Source organism: Bombus pyrosoma, linkage group LG9 (genome assembly GCF_014825855.1).
Source record: "Bombus pyrosoma isolate SC7728 linkage group LG9, ASM1482585v1, whole genome shotgun sequence".
Lineage (NCBI taxonomy): Eukaryota > Metazoa > Arthropoda > Insecta > Hymenoptera > Apidae > Bombus > Bombus pyrosoma.
In genome coordinates, this window is record NC_057778.1 from 847,266 (window position 1) to 872,419 (window position 25,154).

At 33.5% G+C, this 25,154-nt stretch overlaps 4 protein-coding genes and 1 non-coding gene across 13 annotated transcripts; 3 read left to right on the forward strand and 2 right to left on the reverse strand.

Annotated features, from left to right (window-relative positions):
* Positions 1–334: 334 nt before the first annotated feature.
* LOC122571208 (innexin inx2) lies at positions 335–5,836 on the reverse strand. Of its 3 annotated transcripts, none has more exons than XM_043734659.1 (2): positions 5,363–5,836; positions 335–5,279 (listed from the first exon to the last, which is right to left on the reverse strand). In XM_043734659.1, exon 2 carries the CDS (start codon positions 5,082–5,084, stop codon positions 4,008–4,010), a length of 1,077 nt encoding a protein of 358 aa, XP_043590594.1. In that variant the 5' UTR covers positions 5,085–5,279; positions 5,363–5,836; the 3' UTR covers positions 335–4,007. The 3 variants fall into 3 exon arrangements, with proteins under 3 accessions (XP_043590594.1, XP_043590593.1, XP_043590592.1); XM_043734658.1 differs by having other exon boundaries at positions 335–5,255; positions 5,330–5,836; XM_043734657.1 differs by having other exon boundaries at positions 335–5,255; positions 5,363–5,835.
* Positions 5,837–7,290: 1,454 nt separating this feature from the next.
* Trnar-acg lies at positions 7,291–7,363 on the forward strand. The gene has a single exon. It is a non-coding gene; the product is annotated as a tRNA-Arg (tRNA).
* Positions 7,364–9,510: 2,147 nt separating this feature from the next.
* On the forward strand, positions 9,511–12,059 carry LOC122571209 (kynurenine formamidase). Of its 3 annotated transcripts, none has more exons than XM_043734662.1 (9): positions 9,512–10,062; positions 10,119–10,231; positions 10,294–10,395; positions 10,540–10,674; positions 10,747–10,825; positions 10,902–11,093; positions 11,163–11,298; positions 11,403–11,536; positions 11,668–12,059. In XM_043734662.1, exons 2-9 carry the CDS (start codon positions 10,192–10,194, stop codon positions 11,678–11,680), a joined length of 831 nt encoding a protein of 276 aa, XP_043590597.1. In that variant the 5' UTR covers positions 9,512–10,062; positions 10,119–10,191; the 3' UTR covers positions 11,681–12,059. The 3 variants fall into 3 exon arrangements, with proteins under 3 accessions (XP_043590596.1, XP_043590597.1, XP_043590595.1); XM_043734660.1 differs by having other exon boundaries at positions 9,519–10,062; positions 10,141–10,231; XM_043734661.1 differs by lacking the exon at positions 11,403–11,536 and having other exon boundaries at positions 9,511–10,062; positions 10,141–10,231.
* On the reverse strand, positions 12,058–15,899 carry LOC122571207 (protein PFC0760c-like). 2 transcript variants are annotated; one of them, XM_043734656.1, is made up of 5 exons: positions 15,717–15,899; positions 15,069–15,192; positions 13,741–14,929; positions 12,973–13,659; positions 12,058–12,897 (listed from the first exon to the last, which is right to left on the reverse strand). In XM_043734656.1, the coding sequence occupies exons 2-5, from the start codon at positions 15,129–15,131 to the stop codon at positions 12,242–12,244; spliced, it is 2,595 nt and encodes an 864-aa protein (XP_043590591.1). In that variant the 5' UTR covers positions 15,132–15,192; positions 15,717–15,899; the 3' UTR covers positions 12,058–12,241. The 2 variants fall into 2 exon arrangements, with proteins under 2 accessions (XP_043590591.1, XP_043590590.1); XM_043734655.1 differs by lacking the exon at positions 15,717–15,899 and having other exon boundaries at positions 15,069–15,706.
* Positions 15,900–16,278: 379 nt separating this feature from the next.
* On the forward strand, positions 16,279–24,884 carry LOC122571206 (mediator of RNA polymerase II transcription subunit 12). 4 transcript variants are annotated; one of them, XM_043734653.1, is made up of 12 exons: positions 16,283–17,279; positions 17,357–18,069; positions 18,348–19,128; positions 19,204–19,529; positions 19,632–20,163; positions 20,250–20,843; positions 20,925–22,639; positions 22,737–23,162; positions 23,235–23,706; positions 23,797–24,080; positions 24,152–24,313; positions 24,379–24,884. In XM_043734653.1, exons 1-12 carry the CDS (start codon positions 16,736–16,738, stop codon positions 24,589–24,591), a joined length of 6,762 nt encoding a protein of 2,253 aa, XP_043590588.1. In that variant the 5' UTR covers positions 16,283–16,735; the 3' UTR covers positions 24,592–24,884. The 4 variants fall into 4 exon arrangements, with proteins under 4 accessions (XP_043590585.1, XP_043590588.1, XP_043590587.1 ...); XM_043734654.1 differs by having other exon boundaries at positions 16,290–17,279; positions 23,797–24,062; XM_043734650.1 differs by having other exon boundaries at positions 16,279–17,279; positions 18,348–19,529.
* The last annotated feature ends 270 nt before the right edge of the window (positions 24,885–25,154 follow it).

Consider the following 25,154-nt stretch of genomic DNA (forward strand, 5'->3'; position numbering starts at 1 on the left):
TATTTTTTAATTACTTAACATTGTTTATTCAATTATTCCACGTTTCTCAAAAACATATTCGTATCTCATACAGAAATTGCGCTATGGCGGATATTAATTATCTTTATTGAAAAAATTAGTAATAAACGACAAGCTAATTGTAAGATATAAGACTTACAAACCGAACAATTAATTAAAATTACCGCTATCTTTAACACACGAGTTCCTTTTCCCCGTGAACGACTTTACTTACCCATCATAACCTATAACATAAAATTAATTAAAGTAATATACGTGGGTAATCTCGACGGAAGGAGGCGCGATCCTGAAATTCAGGAATCATGGAAAGCATTGATTACTCGCTGACGATTTATTTGTTTAATCCCATAGAACATTTTTACGAAAATATAGGATTATTTTGGCAGTACATTGTCGATCCTCGAAGAAACATGATGAAAACGCATATATATGTCAAAAGAAAGATAATTCACAAAGTGTGCGCTGTTCCTGTAATAGAAAATTTTATAAAAACACATCTTTTTGTCGCAACAGCGGAAACATACATTTTTCCTCTTACTATAGTAAGTAGTAACTATCATTATCAACGAGTAAAGAACAGGATATTAATAATAGGGAAAAAATAACATATCAATTGTCATTACTAATCAATTATCACTCGTTCTTCCAGCAAGTCTCAACTAGCTGGGATCTTTATAATTCTATATATATATATATATATATAATATATATTTTTCTTCATATATAATAATTGTTTCTTATATCTTATCGCTTCTACAGGCACGAGGAAGCACGTGCATACAACGTACATGTATGATTATAGATATACATATTACGTTCCTGCACTAAGCAGCATGGACATTCATTAGAATAGAACAATGCACCGACACTATTACTATCTACGAACGCGATTCCATCACTCATTACACCATATGCGTATGAAATAGGCACTTTTCTTTCTTCCTCCCGATTATTTTATAATAATAATTTCAGCGTTAATCTCTACTACTCTCGTAGACTTATCATATTTAACACGTTCCGTGCCACGTAAGCTTAAAAGGCAAAGTTGTTTTTCCACATGAAAATTGAAGGGCAAGCATTTATTGTGCGTTAGAGTAATATCAATTAGAGGAAAATAGAGATTTTACTGATACGCTAACACATATTAATAGTTTGTACGTTCTTATTAAGCAATTTTGTTGTGCGTTTAATAGCTTTAATTTATTAATTATCATCGATGACTAATAAGCTATGTAGAAAGGAACATGTTAATTAGTTACAGCCATTGGAGTACTCTTCGTTCCTCGAGGAAGTTTGATTGAATACTCGGCGTCCAAAGGCACTGGAACTAAAACATAGCTTCTCAGCGTCTTTTGATTCTTCAACTTCCAGTGAGTTATCATAAACGATGTAATGTATTTCGACAAGAAAAGAAGTAAATTGCAGAACTTTTTTCTTACTCTCAACTTCTTTGAATCAGAAAATTAAATGTATGTCTGTGTATATGTGTGCGTGAGAAGATAACGACTACGATTATTAAAATTATCAATATAAAAAAAATAAACGGAAGTGAACTGACGGTTTATAAAGAAAAGGAACAAACACCTCTGGGGAGATATTATGTGAACGAAATTAATCGACATCGGAAAGGGAACACTGGCATGAAAAGCAAGAGAGAAGTATATATATAACATATTTATATGTATAATATATATACATATATATATATGTATGTATATAATAAGTGTAATGAGAGAAAGTTCTAAATTCTATTCACGTGTACAATCCTAAATATGATAGATACAAAATACAAGAATCACGATGATGTGGAGTGTTTCGATTACTTGGCAGTCTTACTTTGAGCATGGATCTCTCAAGAAGAATTACATATTACTACATTTGACAACGAGAATTGGTATGCGAAAAACGATTATCTGAGCTCTCAAGCTCGTGCGCACGTTTTCCATTTCTTCCCCTTTAAATTCTTACCAGCTAAACGTACATTATCTTTATTGTCTTTTATTTCTTCTTAAAATAGTCTTTTTCTCGCGTCTATTCCTTTTTTTTCTTTAGAATTTCACTTAGGTCGCATATAAAGGACGGTATTACAATAATTCCGACAATAACAACAATTTTAAAGTAATAGTTTCAAACGTTTCAAATAGGAAAAACGGGAATGATGGACGAGCAAAAGTAACACTAAGAAAGGATGGAGAAAAAGAAATCTACGTATGTTCATCGATGAAAGTCTCTAGACTTTTTTTGACGCTCTTTCTTTTCTTTCTTTTGGTCCCTCCATGTATAGTAAAATATATATATAAATGTATATAACATTCTAATTATCGCAATGATGAGTTAAAAGTATTAATAGAGAAAAAGCAAGCGAAAATAAACGTTCAAAGAAAATTTTTCGTTACAGCATTTTTTCTTTCTAAACTATCTGTCTGCATGGCTGCCCTTCTCCCTCTCACTCGATCTCATTCACTCTTCTCTCTCTCGTGCGTGCTCTTTCCCTCTCTTCCTCCTCTTCTCATTTATTTCGGACTCCCTCTTTCTATATATATATAATATAAATTTATATATATTCTCTATTTTATAAGATATTCTACAATGTACAAGATGTACGCCTACAATATGAGAAAATAATAATATGGTAAGCAGAAAAATTACATTTCTAGGAAGACGAAGCGACGCGTCGTTCGATTCTCGAACGAGGAGTGGGGTCGAGGGACCATTTAATCCTCGCAACAAACCTGCACAACCAGACTTTTTGATTTCTCCTTCTCTCGTACATTGTTTCATCCAACAATAAGAGAAAAAAAGAAAATAGCAAAGAATAATGGAAGGACGCATCCATTCGAAGCAAATAAAAAAAAAGCAAAGGCGCTTGTTCTAAAAGAAAAAAAAGAAGACAAAAAGAGATGAAATGGAAGAAAAATGCCGAGAAAAGGAGAATGGCAAGAGAAATGAAAACGTCGTGTCGTCTCCCATTTTATATCACACAATCGAAGTTTCTCTCTACAAAACCTCCATGTCTCGGAGCAATTTAATACTTCTAAGCTCTTTCTCCCTCTATCTCGCATGTGCATAGGTATATAGTTATATATGCGCGTGTGTGTGTACGATATGTATAATATATATACACACACATATACATCCTCGTTATATTTGTGCTACCGATGCTTGCAGATTTATCGAGCGATATCGACCGAGCAGATGGGAAACATTATTTTCGCGAATAAAAACGATGACGTTAGAAAAATGAAAGCAAATATAAGGTATTCGTCTTATTGTTTCTTAATATCGATAACGGTATCACGGAACAGCATGGCGCAATTTTTGACACTGTGTACATTAGATCGTAAATTGGATTTAGTTACAAAAATGTGTAGTATTAAAAAAGATACTAAAAGAAAAAGCAATGATCTATGGATGATATCGAAGTCAAAGGATTCAAGGCAATTACGTGACGAGGTTATGAGTAGGACCGAACATGTATCTATGGTCGCTAGCTATCGACATAAACTATCGATAGTCTCGCGTATACTGTAGTGTAGATAGAAATGGATGTATTGTTTAACTGTTTAACTAAAAAAAAGGGAGAGATAGAGAAAGAGGAGAGAGAGAGAGAGACAGAAAAGAAGAATGATTAATTTCTTCATTTGCTTCGCTTGATATGTTGTGTTACGCAAAACTTGCACTTCCGATCGAGAATTATCATGTAACGATCGGTAAGGCAACTCACTTTACACGTATGCCAAATGAACTACGAAAAATTTGTCCAAAATTGTTGGAATGCACGTATACGTTCTATATATGTTACAGATACGAAAAATAAACGTAATTCAAAATGGCTTTCGATCTTCGAATAACTACATTAATAAAAATACGGTAAATTACAACTTGATTCGACTCGACTAATCGGATCTGTTGATGAATCGAATAGTGAAAACGAAGAAGCGGGGGAAAAGAAAAGAAAAAAGAGGAATTCTAAGAATGTATGTAAGAAACTAGACGGATTCTTTGCCCTGTAGTTTCGTGGCAAGATCGACGACGAGCTGCTGGTACACCACCGGGTCTATGTTCTTGCCAAGCTGATAAAGAACGAACCAGTCACCGATCTGGCACTTCTCAGCGATGGTTCCGATATGCTCCGGCTTGGAGAGGCGCGATCGGGCACGCAACAGCACTAAGCGAAGTTTCGGCCCGGCTACTACCGCGGCACGGTACGCCAGGGTCAAACCGCTCAACACCGACAGGATGATGAACCAGAACCAGAGGAACACGTATATCTTCTCGTTGACGATGTTTAACGGTAACACGCAGAGACCATCGAATTTCTGCACCGTACCGGACGCACCATATTTGTGGAAGGTACATTTGGTCACCTTCGGGAATACCCGTGACATCGGGTCGATCCTCTCTTCAGGTTCCATTTCTGTAAATTTCACCACGTCCGAGCCATAGGTGGTGAACTCGCCATCCAAGAAGAAGTCCATGAAGTAGATCTGGCCGACTACGTTAACGAAATTTAGCACTTCGCAGAGGAAGAAACGGAATGCGTAAAAATTCTGAGTGTGCAAATTCGAAGCGAAATAGTCGACTAGTAATTTCCTTCTTTCCGATTTGCATTCGTCGCTCATTACTGGGCAATTTAGGTCTAGAACTAGCATCTTGATTCTACCGCCTTCCCAAGTCTTCCACAGGTAACGTGGCACATAAAACAATATCGCCTGGAAAAACAGCGTGAAGCACACCCACTGATAATATTTGTGGTACTTGATCTCGTCCTCGCCATCGACGTGGGACGCAACACCTGGTTGCACTATGTCTTTGCCGACTACGCCAGTTCGATCAGGGATCGTAAACGTTGAGTAGATCCAACAGTAGGTGTCCATCACGTGAAGTGGTATTTCGTCCACGATACAGTCTATAGGGTCTCCGATATATTGCCTGGATGTGACCAATAACGAAAAAGCAATTAATATGATCACCGTAGCTTTGTAGTGCAGCCGGAAGACATTATTATCGATGCAAACGTTGTCTAGCTTGAGCAGTCCCTTTACTGAACCAAATACGTCAAACATGGTTGATTATTTTCCTTCGAACAGGTACTACAAGAGAGAAATCGAGCGACTTATTCCAATCGCGAGTTTTACTTTACTATTTACCAATCAAACCGGACACTCGGGTTGTTGATGACCCGCGCGACGTGACGCCGCGCGTCAAGAGGCGTCAAGAAGCGTCCCTGGGCCTCCCTGCACACGCACAAAAACAAACAGCTTTCAAAAAATTCGTTTATCACGATAATCGTTGTATTTCTATTCGTTACCAATATATCTATCACTGAATATATTTCGTTTACCGAAATCTCGTTCGAATTTCCGAAAACACGTGTGTTCCGTTCCGATCGTTCCGTGACCACTGCGCGCGTGAGCACGGCTCTACCGCAGCAAAGCGTCACCGAGAGCGGTCGTGTCGTAATGGCTGCGTTCAGAAACGCTCTACGACACGAGCACGCGAGGACATGCCGTTCCGTAAGCTGCTCCCTTTTGCTCTTCTCTCTGTCTATCTTCTTCTTCGTTGATTCGCTTCTTCTCTCTTGCGTATACCGTATAACGTCTTATCTCTGTCTCTCTTGCAGATTATACACAGCCTGGTTGGGGACGCTATACTATACGTTTACTTCTGCTGCACACCAAGATTCTATCCCCACTTACGGACGCGAGAGAACTCGTCTCTCTTTCTGTCTCTGTCTCTCTTAGGTTCTCTTTCACACTCTTGTCCCTTTACTATAACCTAACCCCACTTTTCGTCTCTTTTAACCGCCGCGTCGGCCCGGATCACAGGAAACTTAGGCCCGTCGTTCGTATAGGTTCGATTGTGCTCGGCTAACATCGGTTCCAACGTTCCAGCAAAACCTCCAGACGTATATACGCATGCGTAATCGAAAAAGCAACCCACGCCACTCTCCTGTAAGATCTTATTTAAATTTAAGGATAATAGCCATGAAATATTTGTTTAGAGCGTTACTATAAACATTTACGCTTACAGTAAACATAGTTTCTTTCGTTTAGTAAATTTCGATTATTTAATCAAAAGTTTAGATGCTATCTCTTCAATTGAAGGCTTGTGAAGAAAGTTTTGAAGGAATATACCCTGCTTAAATAGAACAACCAGTCGAAAATTGATAATTGTAGTTTACTTCTTTATTGGTAATAGTGTCATTTACCTTGGTTTCCATCTCATATTGTTAACTCCATGGTCTTTAGTTATTTTAGTACTACTGTTTTTATATAGCTCAATTTTTAAATATTTTGTAATAAAATCATATGCTTGAATTTTATTAAAGCAAAATATACAAGGAGTTTAATTCAACAGGATTATCAAAAAATGTTGGAAAGAGGTAATCGGAATAACTTACATTATATGTATTATATGTTTTGTATTACAAATACCAGACTTAACATATCACTTTCTATCTGAAGTTTTGCACCGTTCTAGAATGATACCCTGTAATGAATAGTAATTATCCCTAACAAATAATTTTTATTGACCTCTATTACTCCACGGATTATTTAAATTGAATAAATAGATAGAAGCTATTTTAATCTCAAATCGATATGCAAATTAATTACTATTTAATCTGAAATCAGCAGACGCTGATAATTAGACAAATTAAATCGCCTTTATAGTAAATTATGTATCAATTATACAAATTGGAGAGTATACATGATCTGTTCACATACATTAATAGAGGTAGTCAATCACAACCTTATATTCTTTTTATCACGAATATTTGTAATGCTAGTATTATGTTTAAATGTCATTATCTATTTCAGTTACGCTTTATCGATAAAAAGATTCTCTGACATTGCATTCCAGTGAACTCTTTCTATAAATTGATTTTGCTATATCATATCCTTATCTGCAGCTGACGGTGAGTCTCCAGTAACGTAACTGTACCTCTATTTGATTGTCACGGAGTGATCTGAATCGTCATTGGCATTCTTAGAAGAATAACTCTAAATTCAGAACATTAATAAATATTAATACATATTAATAAATACTTACGTCCCTTAATGGCAAACAGATTGTTATATATTGTTATATTAGGTTATACTATCTTGCAGACACTACTAGTCAAGCATTACAATCACAATTACACTCTTTACTGTCAAAGTATTATGGGATTTATTTTATTTAGGCAAAATCATACAAACATAAATACAATTTTAATATATAATATAAATACTATATTTGTACAAGTACATAAGAATTAAAACCAAGGTCGGTCCTGTGGCGCAACGGATAACGCGTCTGACTACGGATCAGAAGATTCCAGGTTCGAATCCTGGCAGGATCGAAATTTCTTTTTTTCCTAAAACATATTTCGTCCCTTAAATGTAGAATCAATATAATTTTAGGTCAACTGCACTAAACAATTAATTTTTCTTTTTATAATCCGATAATGCATTTCTTTTTTTTTATACCTCACAAACAATGTAATAAATAAATAAATAAATAAATAAATAAATAAATAAATAAATAAATAAATAAATAAATAAATAAATAAATAAATAAATAAATAAATAAATAAATAAATAAATATATATATATATATATATATTTTTTTTTTTTTTTTTTTTCAAAATTAAAACACTGACTTATCTTCTTACAAGAAATACATTTATCATATATCTATCTTTACAGGATTATTCATGTCATCTTAAGCTGAAAGCAGTTAGATAAGATAAAACAAGTATTTTGTTTCATAGTTGATCATGAATTGAATTAAGAAATGCCTTGGATATTCAAATTGCGAGACAAAACATTTTTATCGAGAAAGTTCATTTCCTTGTCTTAACCTTAACCATTCATTTTCGGTCTCTTCTAACAATACAAATCGTAGTTTAACTGTACTTTCTCTTACTGATTAACTGTTAAGCAGGTAAACCTTAGTTATTCGAAAAGCTTAAGAGAAGGGTCGGCGATAGAATGCAGATACGCGTGGAAACGTCTATAGTCAGTACGATTTTCAGCAATACGTGTCATACCTACTCAATTCGGAATGACTTGAAGGAATATATTATGATATCTAGTTCGCGAACAAATGCCGGAATCGTTGCTATTAATAGTCACGGACCGATCCTGAATTCCAACGAAGGCAACACGGTATAAAAGGATACCTACTTAATGCCCTGGAAACTAATTGGAAGCGAGCGTAGTCGGTAGGTCAAATAAATTAACCCAGTATGCACACGAAAACCGGTTGCAAGACAGTGTAAACCGAGGACTATCAAGGCAAGTGCAAAGACGTTCCTTCACAAGGAATCTTTAAATTGACAGAATTCTGCTTTTATGCCGTTCAAGTATCGAATTACTAATCTAATCTTTTCCCTTATTATTAATGATTCAGTAAAAATATACCAAATATTACTTCTTCAAATAGTTTCAAATTAAACCTAACTTTATAGATGACATCTTTTGTTCGAGGAAATGATTTCATTGCAAATGGGAATCGTGAAGATAGATGGATCAAATAGTGATTTAAGAATGCATGAAGGTTCGATGATCGTTCGTCACTGGCCTGGATTATACCGCTGCTTGCATTTTATTGTGCATTACTCAGCTCTCTCGAACGAAATATCCGTTGAACCGACGGATTTTTGACTGAAAAAGGTTTCTCTTACCTGCGGTCTGTGGGTAGGCGTTGACGTGGCACGATACTCGATACATCAGCTGCTGCAAACCTACCTGTGACTTCTCCGTGGAGAATGGCGCGCGTTACAGAAGAGTGGGGCCAAAATGAAGGGACCGGTTTTTCTGGTTTTCAATATCTTCGACCCTCATACTCTATTCTTGTTACTTTCGTCGCGATCGTGCTATAGGATATGTATGTATGTGCAAAATATGTATTTTGAACGTATGTATATATATAGTATACATATTTACTATATTTCAACCCATTTTACGCCCTCCTTTGCCAAACCTAATTTTTCGACTTATTCACTTTTGCTTTAACTGAGATACAGGATTGTCGAGTTATTCTAAAATTTTCTTGCACCCGAGAAAAAAAAATCGTCTCAACTCATGCTGTATACGATTGAGCTATAACGAAGGAGACATATAGCGTCTGATATTGATCACATTGTTTATGTTTCCTTACTTAATGAATTAATATCGTTCCACGAAAAATTCAAATTTACATATATACTTACGCATATTTAATGATTGTTTTACTTGAAATACAATTGGTGAGATTTCTTTTTAGAAATATTTATACCAGGAAATATTACATAAAAAGTCAAATTTTTCCAATATGTTTAATTAATTAATTAAAAATATTTGTATTTATTTATTTATAATTATATTGTAAACTTATAATAAAATTAAAATGTGTTCATGTAAATTAAACTATGGTATAAATTGAGATAAACTTGAACGTAAATAGGATAATCAGTCACTTAAATATGTAACATTCCGAATGCTTACTCTATGTTGCATGAGTGTTACTATCATGAATAATTATGTAAATGACCAGAATCCTTCAATCATTGACAGAAAGCTTAATTGTAAGATTATTATCTAAGTCATCTAAAATTCTATAAGTTTTAATGAATAATCGACTTAAATTTTGTTTTCACTGTACAAATCGTATCATCCAATTCCTAGAAGTGAAAGTACATGTATCGATAAGAAGTAATTGTGTATTGCAATCTGATGTAAGTTCTATAGTCATGCTCATGTAACAGTAGCGCAATCTACAATCAAGGGAGTCACGATATTTAATACCAGAATTTCAGAGAATGTACAAGTAATTTTTATTAAATGACGGAACATTCAGTGAATTATATCGCAACTGTTGAAATAAACTGATAAATCGCATCCTTTTAGTTAAAACTCATTATCTGTTTAACGATATCGTGAATTTTATCAAAAATTCGAAGACGTGATATTAAAGAGAGTGTCTCCAATAAGAACATAGTTATCATTACAACTAAATTTTTCTTGTTTGAAGTTGGGACGTATACGTGAATATATGGATTAAAGATGCCTATTTCGGTAACTACTAATCGATTCCTTATGGTGTTAATGAATTCTCATTATTATTTATTCAGAATTGCATTTGTTTGGTTTTAGAAACAGGAGGTACTCTATACTCCTAGCAAATGGAGTAAGAGGTTCGATCAAATGCAAATATTATCAAATTATTATAAATTTGCTAAAAAGGGTAAGTTGAAATTAACATGAAATCGAATTAAAGTAAACAATAATTTATTTGTATCATTATAGTTACCGATGATGCTCGTAAAAATTTTAAATGCGAATTAAATATCCCATATGGAACAACAGAACGAACTAAATATGATATCTATGGAGCTGACTTACCCAAAGGTATGTATTCTTGTTACGCATGTACGCATATTAAAGGTTTTAAATTTTCAGTTTGTTTCAGTTTTTTGTAATGTAAATAATTTTAAATATTTCACTTTAGCTTACTTCCATTAAGGTATCTCGAACAATACATCTTTCTTCCAGATTCCCCCATATTTATATTCATTCACGGTGGTTATTGGCAAGAAGGTAGCAAAGATTTTGCTGCATTTACAGTTCCTGTCTTTGTTAATAAAGGAATTAAAGTAATAACCATTGGCTACGATTTATGTCCTAATGGTAAACTATATTTCTTTCACATTTCTATCTTTCTCTAGATACAAAATTTAAAAAATTTATATTGTATTTTAGTCAAATTTGGGGATATAATATCTCAGATACAAATAGCGATTAAACATATATTAAAGTATGCATTGAATCTCGAATGTAGGTAAGATGCACATAATACTTACATGATAATTTTGTTAATTTATAATATAATGATAAAATTGGATGAATTTTTATAGGAATGTTTGGCTCTCTGGTCATAGCGCTGGCGCACATTTAGCATCCAGCATTTTGTATGATAAATTATGGTTGGATGAAATGACGAAAAACGGATACTTAAATCTACTAAAAGGTATTGTGTTAATAGGAGGCGTTTATAATTTGAATCCCCTGCTCGATACGAATATTGTTACGCCTTTGAAACTTACAAAGTAAATATCTAAATACTTATATAGACTATTTACTTTAGTTCATAGTAATATGTAACATGTATGTTTTAGAGATGAAATCAACACATATAGCTTTACCACTCTTGATACCAAAAATAACACACACATCCAAGGGTTGAAAGTTATTGTAACCATTGGGGAATGTGATTCACCAGGACTTATTAATGAATCAATCGAGTGTACTCAGGTACTCGTGTTATTCTAAATAAATAGATGACAATTTTTTCCTGCTCTAAATAAAAATATTGGCTTTAAATAAAAATTTGTAATCTTATATTCTTTTCATTCTAGCAACTTATTACAATAGTAGACGATGTTCATTATATATTTCTTCGGGAAAATATTGACCATTTTAATATCGTGGAAGAACTCACGAATGAAGAATTTATTTTGACAAAAGTGATACTAAATAACATCTTTCATGAGTAAAAGAGAATAATTTAATAACATAAAATCAGAAACAATATAGAAACATATAATTTTAATGCGGTCAGATAAATTTATAATATTTAACATATAAAATTTGTATATATATATTTTGATATTCTTGGAGCAGAGGTATGGGGTAAAGCGAAGGAACACTGGAAAGAGGAGGGAGAAAAAAGGGGCAGATTATGTGGAAGGGAAGAAGAGGACCTGAGACATGGAAAAAACACTGAATGAGAATGGAGAAGGACTAACAGAATTAAAAGCAATAATAGAGAAGAGAAGGGCAAGGGCAATACAGACGGGGGGAGGAATGACAAGAAGGTAGCACAGCAAGGAGGCAGAAGACCAAAGTGGCAATAATGTGTAGTCATAAGTTGCAATAGTTTATAGTCATTAATTTTAGCTGTTAGAGATAAGAATATAACAAGGAGTGCAATACAATAAATGTAAGAAATGTAAACCGAAAGTTCGTCCAAAGCCGAAAGGCACAGACTAAAAATAAATAATAATAATAATATATTTTGATATTCGTAAAAAATTTATTTAATGTAATATATCGGTATACTAATACATTGTTGCTAAATTACAAATTGTAAAAAAGTTATTACGTTTATTTACTCTAGGCTGTCTATTAGTCATCTCTCATTTGTTAGTTTTGCATAACAATGATCACGACGAACTGCTTTTAACTTTTCTATGAGTCATTTAGATTGTGACGTTGATGAAAACGTCTTTGGACGTTGCAAAGTATTTTCCCTTTGTTTCATGGGTAACACTATCATTTGATTAGACTGAAGCACAGAACTTGTGCTTTTTTGTTTCATTTGTGAATTTTGTATTTGATTAATATTTGTTTCCTGATTAACTAAATTCGATGATATATTATTTATACTTGTAAATTTGGTATTTTTATCTATTGCTTGTGGCGAAGATATGATCTGACTGCTTACTAATTTAGTTACATTACGCGAATCCATATTTTTAGTATTCAATTTTACATAATTATTTGTAATATTTTTTACATTAATTATGTTTTTACCTGTTGGTATTACAAATGTCTTGCAGTTACCTTTTACAATAGGAATTACCTGAATAGTACGAACCGAATTTTCTTGTGTAATATCTTGTGTAAGATCTATTACACTTTTAGCAGTTAATGTCTTTAATGTATCTTCATTTTCATTAGATTCACCTACTTTCTCTTGTCCATCTTTCCACGTAATCGGAGGTTTAGCAAAAGAGCGTACTCGTAACAATGGCTTTTCTTCTGCTTCTTCTGCTTCTTCTGCTTCTTCTGCCTTATCCTCTAGTGACTTGTCATCCATTGGATTTTCACTTATTATATTAGGATCATCCTCTACAACATATATATGTAATAAAATCTACATGTTTTTGTTCATTCTTCAATGATTAACTTTTTTTCATCACTAACCTTTTGTTCTGTCAATAAGAATTTTATTATCTGTTGTGGTTGAGAATGCTATGTTAGTTGTAATATTTAAATGCTTTGTCACATTAGGCGCTGATATTGTGTCATTTTGTATTATCGACTCTGATTTAAAATTATTTTTATAATTAGATGTATTCACAAAATCGTTAACTTTTCTTGATTTTAAATTGTCATCCTTATGATCTTTTAATCTATCATTGATTTCTTGTTGGTATATTTCTTCCATTTCTATATCGGAGTTAGCTTCTCCTGTATTAGATTTGGCTTCTGTATTTGTTTTATTTTTAGATGTTTCACTTCTATCAGTACTATTCTCATCTTCTGATGAACTACTTTTATCGTTATCTGTATCCAGATTTACATCAATGTCACTAATGCCATTATCATCAGCCTCATCATTATCATCATCGTCTTCTTCTTCATTCTCTGATCTTTTAGAATGAGTAATCTGATCTTTCATTTCTTCTTGTTTCTTCACATATTCCTCAAATATATCTGATAGTTTCTTCTCACCAATTCTCTTGTTCTGCATTAATTTTTCAGCTAATTCCATATCCTTTAATGCAGGATCATCTTCTTTATTTTCAAGAAATAATGAAAATGTATCCCAATAATCATTGCGTCGACACCTTTGCAAATGTTCACCTAAATCGATGAACGCCTTTTTTGCTATAAAAATTAACAATACATAAAGATTAAATTTAATTATTTAAGTTACAGTAACTTACTAGTAAAATTATAATAACTTACCAATCTCACGCACTTCTTTATTATTCAAACCTAAATTATTCCTATCATTACATCTTGTCACGCATTGTAAAATATCATTGTAGTCTGGAAAAATTAGTGCTCTTGTAAAATCACCAATTTTCTTCAATTTGTTTCTTTCTAATATTTTAGAATTAATGAAACTTGTAATAGCATTATTTACAATAACAATACTAGTTGTACTGAAGTCTTTTGGTCTTAGGTATTGCCGTCCTGCATCAACATTTTCTCCAGTATATTCACAGTACTTATTATACAGTTCCACCATTCGATGTTTATATTTTTCTAATTTTATATAATTACTATTTTCTTCATCATCAAAATCTACTTCTAATTCTTCAAAACGTTTTATATATTTTTCACATTTTTTCATTGCATTTAAAATTTTTTTAATTTTCTTTTCTGTAGCAAGTTCTTTCTTTTGTTCTTTTCCATTATTGGCATTAGTCAACATCATTTCATTATCATTAATTATACTATTACTAGTTTGTGTCATATTTGAACACATTCCAGTAGATGCATTGGAATTATTTAGTTTACAATCTCTATTTGTTTTGTTTACATCAGAAAAATAATCTCTATTTGATAATAATGTCGACTTTCCTTTACAGCAATTTTTCATTTCATTCATTACTTCAGCTATATATATGTAAAGTTTACAATTACTCTCCATTATGTCATTTCTCTTTTGATTTAAAAAATTATTGAAAGCTTCAGAATGAGCATACACAGGATCCAACTGTTCATAACGTCTTTTTAATTTATTAACAATCTTCTTCATATCATCAGAACGATCTTTCTGTAAACATAAACTAATAAACATAGAGAATATATCCTGTTCCATAGAAGAAATAGTTTTCTTCTCCTTTACAACCAACTTCGGTTTCAATAATATTTTATTTTCTTCTCTTCCTTTTTCTGTTTCTTCCTCCTTCACATTACATGCTTTAACATTAGCTTCTTGTTTATACAAAAATACTTGAGAATTTTTGTCAATACAAGAACTATCAACATTTTCTATTTCAGACGCTTTTCTTTTACGTCTTTTCACTCCTTCATTATCACACAAGGAAGCTTCTACTCTTATAGTAGTTATTAAGAAGTTAGAATGGGAATTATGATTATCTTTTACTAATTTGATAACTGACCCTTGTGTGTCATCAGTTTTATTCTGAAACAATAACATTTTGAACTCTAAATGTCTTTCGACATGTTCATAATTTATTAACTATAGGTACATCACATTATAATTGCTAAGAATTTACAGCTGACATAATTATATATATTTTAATATAACAAGATATACGAACCTGTCTTGCATCTTCATCATCATCTGATGAAATACAAATAATGTCATTCTCCTTACTGACCATATTTATTATTTTATGAAAAAGTTAGATTATAATATTACAATACATGACATCCATCGCTTATCTTGCCGACAGAAAACGATAATATAACGATTAATTCTATTACAATTGCGTCAAAAGCCTTTCATTGTGTATACATACTAGCGTTTGTTTAAAAGTATATACACGTTTTTATTTAGCCTGCTATAACATCACCTTATTTTTGTTTTCACTTTAACAGTATAGATAAATTTGATTAAGTAAAACTAAAAGTATGCAATTCAATATTGATTTAGATGTTTTCATTGAGATCTCTATCTTTAAAAGGTTAACAGTTGAAGAAAAATTCGAAATTGTATTCGTAAAAATAAATAATTCTTATATACTGTATTTACAACGTTACAATTAATTATTAGCCTTTAGGGACTTTACTTCCTCACGTTACATACCACCTTAATCATGTAACTTTAAGTTTTATTGGAAAAACTTTATCAAAACAGTCTATAGGAAAGAAAACTTAAGAAAAGATGGAATAACGCCGTTCTTTTGCAATTTTGTAAACTATTGTCATAAAGGAGAAAATAAACCAGTAGAAGAAGATGATAATACCTGTTTTAGATAAATTTTATCCAAGAAAACAACTACATAAAACTTTAGAAAAAAATAAAACAGAATATTAGAATAATTTTTATTGACGTTAGGCGATCAGAATAAAATATAAATTTCCAATATTTCTATAACGATACAATGTTTTACGCTAGTGTTTTTATTACTATTTAAGATTAATCTAACACTAATTTTAGGGTCAAACCTAAACAATTTTCTTATAACATTGTTAAGTTGGTACGAGTAGAAACTTTAAAATAATAATTAGAAAAATTTATTCGCACAATAAATATCGAAATATTGTACTTGCATCGTACTCTTATTTTTAAATCTTTGAATACGATACATTATATTAATGAAAGTTTGGAATCGAAATTTTCCTATACATTTTATTTATGTTAATTTTTTGATTATTTTTTTAATTTCTTGCCTCTTAATCCTTGATACTTATTTAGAATCAACAACTAATTATCAATTTCCTCTCTGTTATCAAAATATATAATAACGTTATAATAAATTATGCTTTATAGACATTAAGATATCTCATAACTTAATTAATTATTTATTTCTCTTTTAGAAATTTTAGTATAAAATTTTGCACAACTTAACCTATCTCATAACTTGACATATTAATTCATAAAAATATCTAAATACGATAAAAGCACTGATATGTATATTAAAATCATAGACTAGAATTTACATATCAGTAAATAACATGCAATGTAGAAATGAGAGATAATTATTCATTTCTGACGATAATTCAAAGCGCAACTATACATTCGTGTAGTCCATGATTTTAATAACGACACGCCATCTAGAAATGTTTGTATGCATAGTAATTCTATCATTACAAGTGTCGGTTGAACGACAGTGGTGTTGAGTAATTGTAAATATGTCATTAACGGAGGTTATATGTCACACGTAGCCTCAGATAACACTACATAACTTTGAAACCGTTTCATCCTTTGTATAATTAAACAATGTCGATAGTCGTCTGTCGATTCTGATTATTTCGTTATACCATGATGGGAATACTGTATGAGAAAAGGCCACTAAAACGGCCTAAATTAGGGCCGCCGGACGTCTATCCTCAAGAACCTAAACAGAAAGAAGATGAACTTACGTCCACAAATGTCAAACTGGGCTTTGCCACAATGCCCCAGATGTCAGAGGAATTTGGGACAGCGAGACATTGTAATGTCACTGCTGCCAAAGTTGGAGCATATTTCAATGCAATTTTGGCTAAGAAAGAAGAGCTCTCTACAATGCCAGATACTGCAAGGAAACGACAACAAATTAATCCAAAAGATAATTTTTGGCCAGTAACTGCTAGAACAAAAAATGGCATTGAGGCGTGGTTCAAAGATTTGTCTGGGTGTAAACCACTGATAGCTCTTGCTAAGAAAGCTCCTAACTTCAATAAGAAAGAAGAAATATTCATGATGCTTTGTGAGTATCAAGTACCAATGCTTAGAGCAGCTTGGTTTATTAAACTTAGCTCTGCTTATACAGTAGCAGTTTCAGAAGCCAAAATAAAAAAGAGGCAGTTGCCTGACCCAACTACAGGTAAACAAAGACCTTCTTCAATATTAGTGAAATCAAAATATTTAATTAAAATATTTATTCTTTGTTTCTCCATTTAGAATGGACAGGAACACTTATTAAATTCTTGAAGGATCAGCTTTCAAAACTACAGGAATATTATTATATAAATAATAATATAATAAATAGTACTAGTAGTAATGGTATAGCAAATAATTCTTGCAGTGGGAACAACACTGGGAATAACAATAATAATAACAATAATAACAATAATGTCAGTAATAATGCTAATAATAATAATGGAGCAGCTAATAATCAGCCAGCTACACCAAATTCAAGTAACCAAGTAGCAACTGGAAATACTATGAATGAGGAACATAAATTAGCATTAAAACAATGGCATTATTGCATACAATTGGCAAAGTATATGTTTGAAGAAGGTTTATTAGATAGGCAAGAATTACTACAATGGATTTTAGAATTATTAGATAAAATTAAATCTTCCCCTTCAGAAAATGGTATTTTGAAACTTCTGTTGCCATTGGCATTGCAGTATTTAGAGGAATTCGTGCAATCTGAATTATTAGCCAGACGTTTGGCATATTTATGTTGCCGCAAATTGGCACATATGTGTAGTAACGTAGAAACCAATGGCAATCCACAAAGTCCGTCCATAAATAAAAGTGATGTTAACAGTGGAAAAGACACTGCCATTGCTAATCAAGTTCAAAATCCATTAACTGCTGCCTTTAATGACTATTTGTCATGTCCACATCACAGGGATGTGGTTTATAGTTTGTCAACAATAATACAAGTAAGATAGCATGTTATGTATTATTTAACATGTTCCATGGCCAATAGTGAACTAAAAAGAGATAATATTATCCTAAATCGCTAATAGAATTTTGGTGTCCTTTTGCTTACTTGAAGAACATAACAAAGAGTGGTTTTGTTCTATCAAATGTTCACCTAACATGGAACATGCTGATCTAAAAATAATTAAAAAATAATATAAAAAAATAATATTAAAAATATATTATAAATTTATATTATAAAATAATATAAAAGAATATAAACTTATTTTTCTATCAGGTTATAACACTAGAATGTCCTACTGCGTTAGTTTGGAATAGCGTTGGCGAAGGAAAAGCTCCATCTGTGTTAAATGGTTCTCCTTTAGATTATTTACCATGTCCCCCTACAGCTTTACCATGTCCACCTGTGAGTGCAACTAATCCTACAATAAAACAACTGAAAATTGCTCAAAAAAATATTCGAGCAAGATCTCAAGCTGCTGAAGGAAAATGGTCATGTGATAAGTGGCAGCAAAGCAGTGCTGGAATAACAACAACTAAAGTACTGGCAGCCTTAGATGCTTTAGATCGGCATAGTTTTGATAGAATGGATTCTACTAATTCGTTAGATACTTTGTACGCTAAAATATTTACATCGCCTCCAAAAGATAATACCAATGAACGAGATACAAAAACGGAATATAATCCACAACAAGATTCTGCTGTAGTTGAAATTCTATGCGAATGGGCAGTGAGCGCCGAAAGATGGGGAGAGCATAGAGCAATGGCAGTTGCAAAGCTGCTGGAGAAACGGCAGAGTGAAGTTACTGGGGAAACGAACGATAACGATGATAAAGATAGCATCTGTAGTAATGGAAATCCACCTGTGCTTCCAATTTTTCAATCATTACTTATGAAATTCTTGGACATGGATGCCCCGGTACTAGATAATACAACAACTCAGTCAAAAGTTCAGTTCACGAATTTGGTTCACTTATTTTCAGAATTAATTAGACATGATGTATTTTCACACGATGCATACATGTGTACACTTATCTCAAGAGGAGATCTCATACAAGGTAGGATAAGCTTTTTACAAATTTTTCTATCATCTATTACCATAGATACATATTTTACTATTTTATTTTATTTAGGCCCTGTGGCTAGCAAACCTGGAACTCCGAGTAATCGAGAACAAATCGACGAAGACAGCTTGTTTACTGGGATAGATTTAAAACCAACGAAATTAGAAGTACCAGATCACGGACGAACGATGGATTATGATGACAGTAAAATTGACGATGATTTGGATAAATTATTACAACACATCAAAGAAGATCAACAAAATAGCATGGATGCACCTGACAGTCCTAAAGAAGATGCATTAGCTGGGCATGGAACTCAAGAAGGATTGGATTCAAAAATACCATCGAGTCACAGTAGACATTTATTGTATACAACGCATTTCCCATTACCACAGGTAAATTAATATTTGATTGAAACAATTTTATACAAAATTTAACATGTACCCTGTAATCTTTAAAGTGCTGTTGACATTAATTTTATAATATTATGTTTGTAGGATGAAACATGCAGTCAACATGACTGTAATCAACGACATGTATTACTGTATGGAGTAGGTCGCGTTAGAGACGACGCTAGACATATTGTTAAAAAAATGACGAAAGAAGTATGTAAATTATTCGGAAAAAAATTTAGCATTGACGTTGCAGAAGGTGGTAAAGTAAAGAAACATTCCCGAAGTGAATTCAACTTTGAAGCGATTACGCTGAAGTTTCAGAATCTCAGTTATTTTGATCAACACGTAGTGACGTGGCAATGCGCGACACAAGTTATAGAAATGTTGAATACATTTGCATTGGCTGGTTCGTCTTATTTGCCAGTCCAAGAACATGTAGCATTTCTATTCGATTTAATGGAATTAGCGTTAAATATATATGGCCTGATAGATGTTTGCATTCAAATACTAAAGGAATTACCAGAAGTTGAAACACAGTTGGGAATTAGAAACAGTCAGCTTGTTAGAAGTTATACTACAAGTTTAAGTTTATATGTTGTAGGAGTATTGAGAAGATATCATTGTTGTTTGTTATGTAAGTATTATTCATAACAAAATTCATTATTTTATAAAGTACTCAAATAATAGGAATGATAATTATATCTAACTTGGTTATTTTAGTATCTCCGGAACAAACAACAGCGGTATTCGATTTACTTTGTAAAGTTGTAAAGCATGTATCCAATCCTAGTGATTGTAGTTCTGCTGAACGATGTGTATTAGCGCATCTTTACGATTTATACTCGTCTTGTTCATTGCTGAAAACGAAACCACATGGAGTTGAAGCATTTAGCAATGCTTATCCTAAAATCCGAACGGCTCTTTACAGCACGTTACAACCAACAACGTCGAGTCATGTGTATAATTCACAATTTATGGTAGACGTTTTTACCAGTCCAAGACGTGGTGGAAAAATCGAACCGCAATGGGCTAGACAATTGAACGAGACACCGGCGAATCGTTACAGTTTTGTTTGCAACGCAATAGTTGCAGTTTGCAGTGAGACGGATAATGATAAATTAAATGACATTGCGATAACATGCGCGGAATTAACAGCTTGTTGTAATGCACTTAACGCCGAATGGCTCGGAGTCCTTATGGCACTTTGTTGTTCTTCAAATAGCTCCGCCTTTTATATTGACGTGTTAAATCAGGTTGATGTACAAGACCTAAGTATACATAACTCTCTGGCTGTATTCACGTCAATTTTAATTGGTAAATTTTTTAAATGATTTTAATGCATTATGTTATTTTAAAAAGTTGGTAAAGTACTAAAATAATATTTTCTATTTATAGCAAGACACTGCTTCTCATTGGAGGATTTTGTTGTGCATATAGCATTACCATCCTTAGTTAAAGCTTGTAATGAAGGTCGCGGAGACGCAGATATGGAAGCTGAAGCTGGAGCACGTTTAACCTGCCATTTGCTTCTACGGCTTTTCAAGACTGTCGAATGTCCCCAACCGGCGCTTTATTCCGTGAGCACAAGTCCTCACCCTTTACCAAATGGAAATTCCAGGGGTTACAGTATAAAATTAAGTTGTGATAGACACTTGCTGGCAGCTGCTCACAATAACATCAGGGTCGGTCCGGTTTTAGCTGTACTGAAAGCTATCTTAGTTGTCGCCGATGCAACTGCTGGTAAACAACCTCCAAAGAAACCAGATGTGCCGATAAATCATTCGAATAAAGCAGGAGGACCAGCTAGTGTTGGTGTTGGTGTTGGGGTAACTACAGGTGGACCAAGCGAATTGTCTATCAGTCATATCCTAGGTACCAGTGATATTCTAGGAGGTGGCGATGACTTGGGACTTGATCTAGCAATATCTTCATCTAGCAGCAGCGCTGGAATGACTACGGAAAATGTGAAAGGATTGTCAGACTTTGCGCAACATGTCCTCAGACAAATCTGCAGCCAAGAGTGGGTTTTAGAAAGATGTTTACAAAACCCAGAAGAACTTTGTCATCCCGACATGTTACTCGATAACATGCTGACACCGCGTCAAGCTCAACGGTTACTTCATATGATCTGCTATCCGGAGACTTCTACAGATGCATTTATTGACCAGAAGACTCACATAACAAACATTTTGGAAAATCTGGAGCAATGGAGTTTAAGAATGTCGTGGCTTGATCTGCAACTCATGTACAAACAATTTCCTCCAGGATCGAGCGATCTTTCACAGTGGTTGGACACCGTTGCCAAAGCTGCAATCGATGTGTTTCAATTGAATACTATGTCAAGTAAGCCAGACAAACGGTCTGGTTCGATATGGTTAGTTGCACCGCTTGTTTCAAAATTACCAAGCGCAGTGCAAGGTCGAGTCTTAAAAGTAGCGGGCCAGGTATTAGAATCCGGTAATTGGTCAAAAACAGCGACAGGTCGTGAGAGAAATAGATCGAAATCGCCATCTCTGTTTAATCATCAACCGTTTCTCTCGTTAGTACTCACTTGCCTCAAAGGTCAGGACGATCAAAGAGAGGGCCTTCTGATGTCTCTGCATTCGCAGCTATCGCAGTTCTTGAACATTAGCAAAGAGGAGAAAAATTTTGTTACCGAAGATCCTAAGACGAGAGAGGTGTTGCAAGATGCATTGCAATTGAGATTTAGCCTCGTCGGTGGAGTCTTTGATACTATACAAAGAAATACGACTGCTACCACAGACTGGGCTATCTTATTGGTTCAGCTGGTTAGCTATGGTGTTATAGATTTAAATAATAATTCTGGATTGTTTACTACTGTCATAGATATGTTAGCAACCCTAATACATTCTACTCTAGTTTCCGATTCGCAGTCCGAGAAGGATGAAAATAAAAAACATTATCAAAACTTAATGAAAAAGTTGAAAAAGGAACTCGGCGATAGAAATTCTCCCAGTATTCGATATGTCAGACAATTGTTACCACTGCCAAAATTAACGATGGAAGTAATTACGTGTGAGCCAGTTGGATGTTTGACAGACACAAAAGGAAATAAAATAGCTGGTTTTGATAGTATTGATAAAAAACAAGTAAGTTGAAGTACTTTATATTTGTACTATATAATACTACACTCTAATGCTAACAAGCAAAAGAAAATGATATAAAAATATATGCATATTAAATTAGGGTTTACAAGTATGTGATTCCCAAAGGGTATCTGCATGGGAAGTATTAGAAGGTCATAAAAATCCAGCACCAATTTCCTGGGCCTGGTTTAGAGCAGTTCGATTGGAACGTAAGCCTCTTACGTACCAAAATGCTCATAAGCTTTTACGATATCATACACATAGTCAAATTAGACCTCCTAGCCATTACTTGGAGCCACCACCATTACCTCCGGAAGATTTAGAACCAGATAAAAAGGAATCAGAACCTGGCAAAGCTGATACACCAATGAGTATCGATTCTCCTGGAAGAGTAACAGGTAGTGTTGGCAGTAGTGGAGTTGGTAATGCTATTACCAATGGCAAAGGAAAAGCTATGAAGACACGAAAGCATAGAAAGAATAGAGGAGCTGCTACACCTACTACACCTGTTTCACAACAAATTCAGGTTCTTTTCCTTTCATTTAATTTTTTAAAATATTTGTTTTTCAATTTTTGATATATTTTATGTGTTAAATAGCAACCACCAAATCAACTACAACAAATGTCATTTGGAAATCAACAAGTACCCGTTAGTCAACAACCTGGGATGTTTACTGGTCAACCGCCACAACATCAACAACCTTGGTACACCAATCAGCAAACTCACGCACCAGCTCAGCCATATGCATATGGACAACAATTACCACCAACTCCAGTTGGACCCAGATACGACAGACCAGGCATGAACAATCAATCAAAACAGGCGCTTTCTCACATGTTACGTTTACGGCTACCGTCCAATCAATTAATAAGCTCTCAGCAACAAGCAAATGCCGCACCTGTCACTGGGCCTGGAGCGTTCCAAGGAATGCAGAGACAACAATTCATCAGACAACAATTGAGAGCTCAACATGGAGCTCCAAATATCAATCCACAACAAGGAATGTTTGCTTCGCAACAGCAGCAACAACAACCGCAACAACAAGGAATTTACACTGGAATGCAACAGGGTAATTATATATTACAATTTATTAATTTATGTATAATAATTACTTTGGTAGTATAATATATAAAGATATTATAATTATATTTTTTAACAGGAATGAATCAAAATTATGCAGGATATGGGGGTCAACAAATGATGCCACAACAACAACAACAGCAGCAGCAACAACAGCAAGCGCCTCAACAAGCACAGCAACAACAACAGTTGTTACAGCAGCAGCAGCAACAACAAGGTTTAATGAATCAACAACAGAACATGATGTTTTCTAATCAGCAGCAAATGATGGGACCTCAAAGGGCGCAAGAGTATATACCACAACAACGTATGCAACCTGGAGCTACGAGGCCACCGTACCTTCAGGTACCACTTAAAAGAAAAGTAGATAAAATGAATCTAATAAAAAAAGTATTTACTATAACGAATCGAAAATTATTGTTGATATTCTTTAGGCTCCAAATGTTACAATGAATACAATGGGTCCAATGGGAGGTGGAGTTCAAAGTCAACCAGCACCACCATATCGGCAAACCAGTGGAAAACCTGGTACGGTTGGTGTAACGGGAGTAGGCACTACTAACGTCGGCTTACAACAAAATCAACAATTCCAACAGGTAAGATTTACTGTGCTATAAAAAGTTGTCTGTATATCTGTGTGTATAATCATTTACATTATTAGCAACAGGCAATAAACCAACAACGTATGAGACAACAAATGCTTGCGATGCAGCAACAACAACAACAGGCACAGCAACAACAGCAAGCACAGCAGCAACAACAACAACAAGGTAATGCCGGTGGACAACAGCCAACTCCGCAATTAGTGACGCACTTACAACGGCACTTGAGTCAACCACCACAACACTATCAGCATCAACCGCCGCCTTATTAGTAATTTAATCTGTATATAATTAATTAATATGTTGTATAATTAACATAAACTGTGTAGACTGGGTCAGAAGAATTACGTAACTTAATTTGCGGTGTGAATGTATAAAGCGTGCCATTACAGAGGCAATAAACAGACAAGAATTTCACAGAAGTCTTAAAAGCTATTTCCTTCGTTTTTACTTTTTTTTAACGTTAATATTGTGTATAATGTATGAAAAATAAGCAGTAATAATTGTTTAGAAGTGTTGTGTAATTCCTGTACTCTCAAACCAAATAAATTAAAATATAAATTTTCTTTTTGTAAGGTTAATAATAAATTAAATATAAATTATGTAAAACTAATGATAATCTTAGATACACGAAATACATATATATATTTAAGGCATACATAATTTATGTATAGATAATAGATAAACAATAGACAGCAAATAAACAATAAATTGAATAAAATTTAGATACTCGCTGGTAATATTAAAAAATTATTATATCAAGTATAACATCGTAAATATAAAAAAGGAAAACAATTTCTAAGAAAAAAAAAAGAAACCTTTCATAATGAAAAAT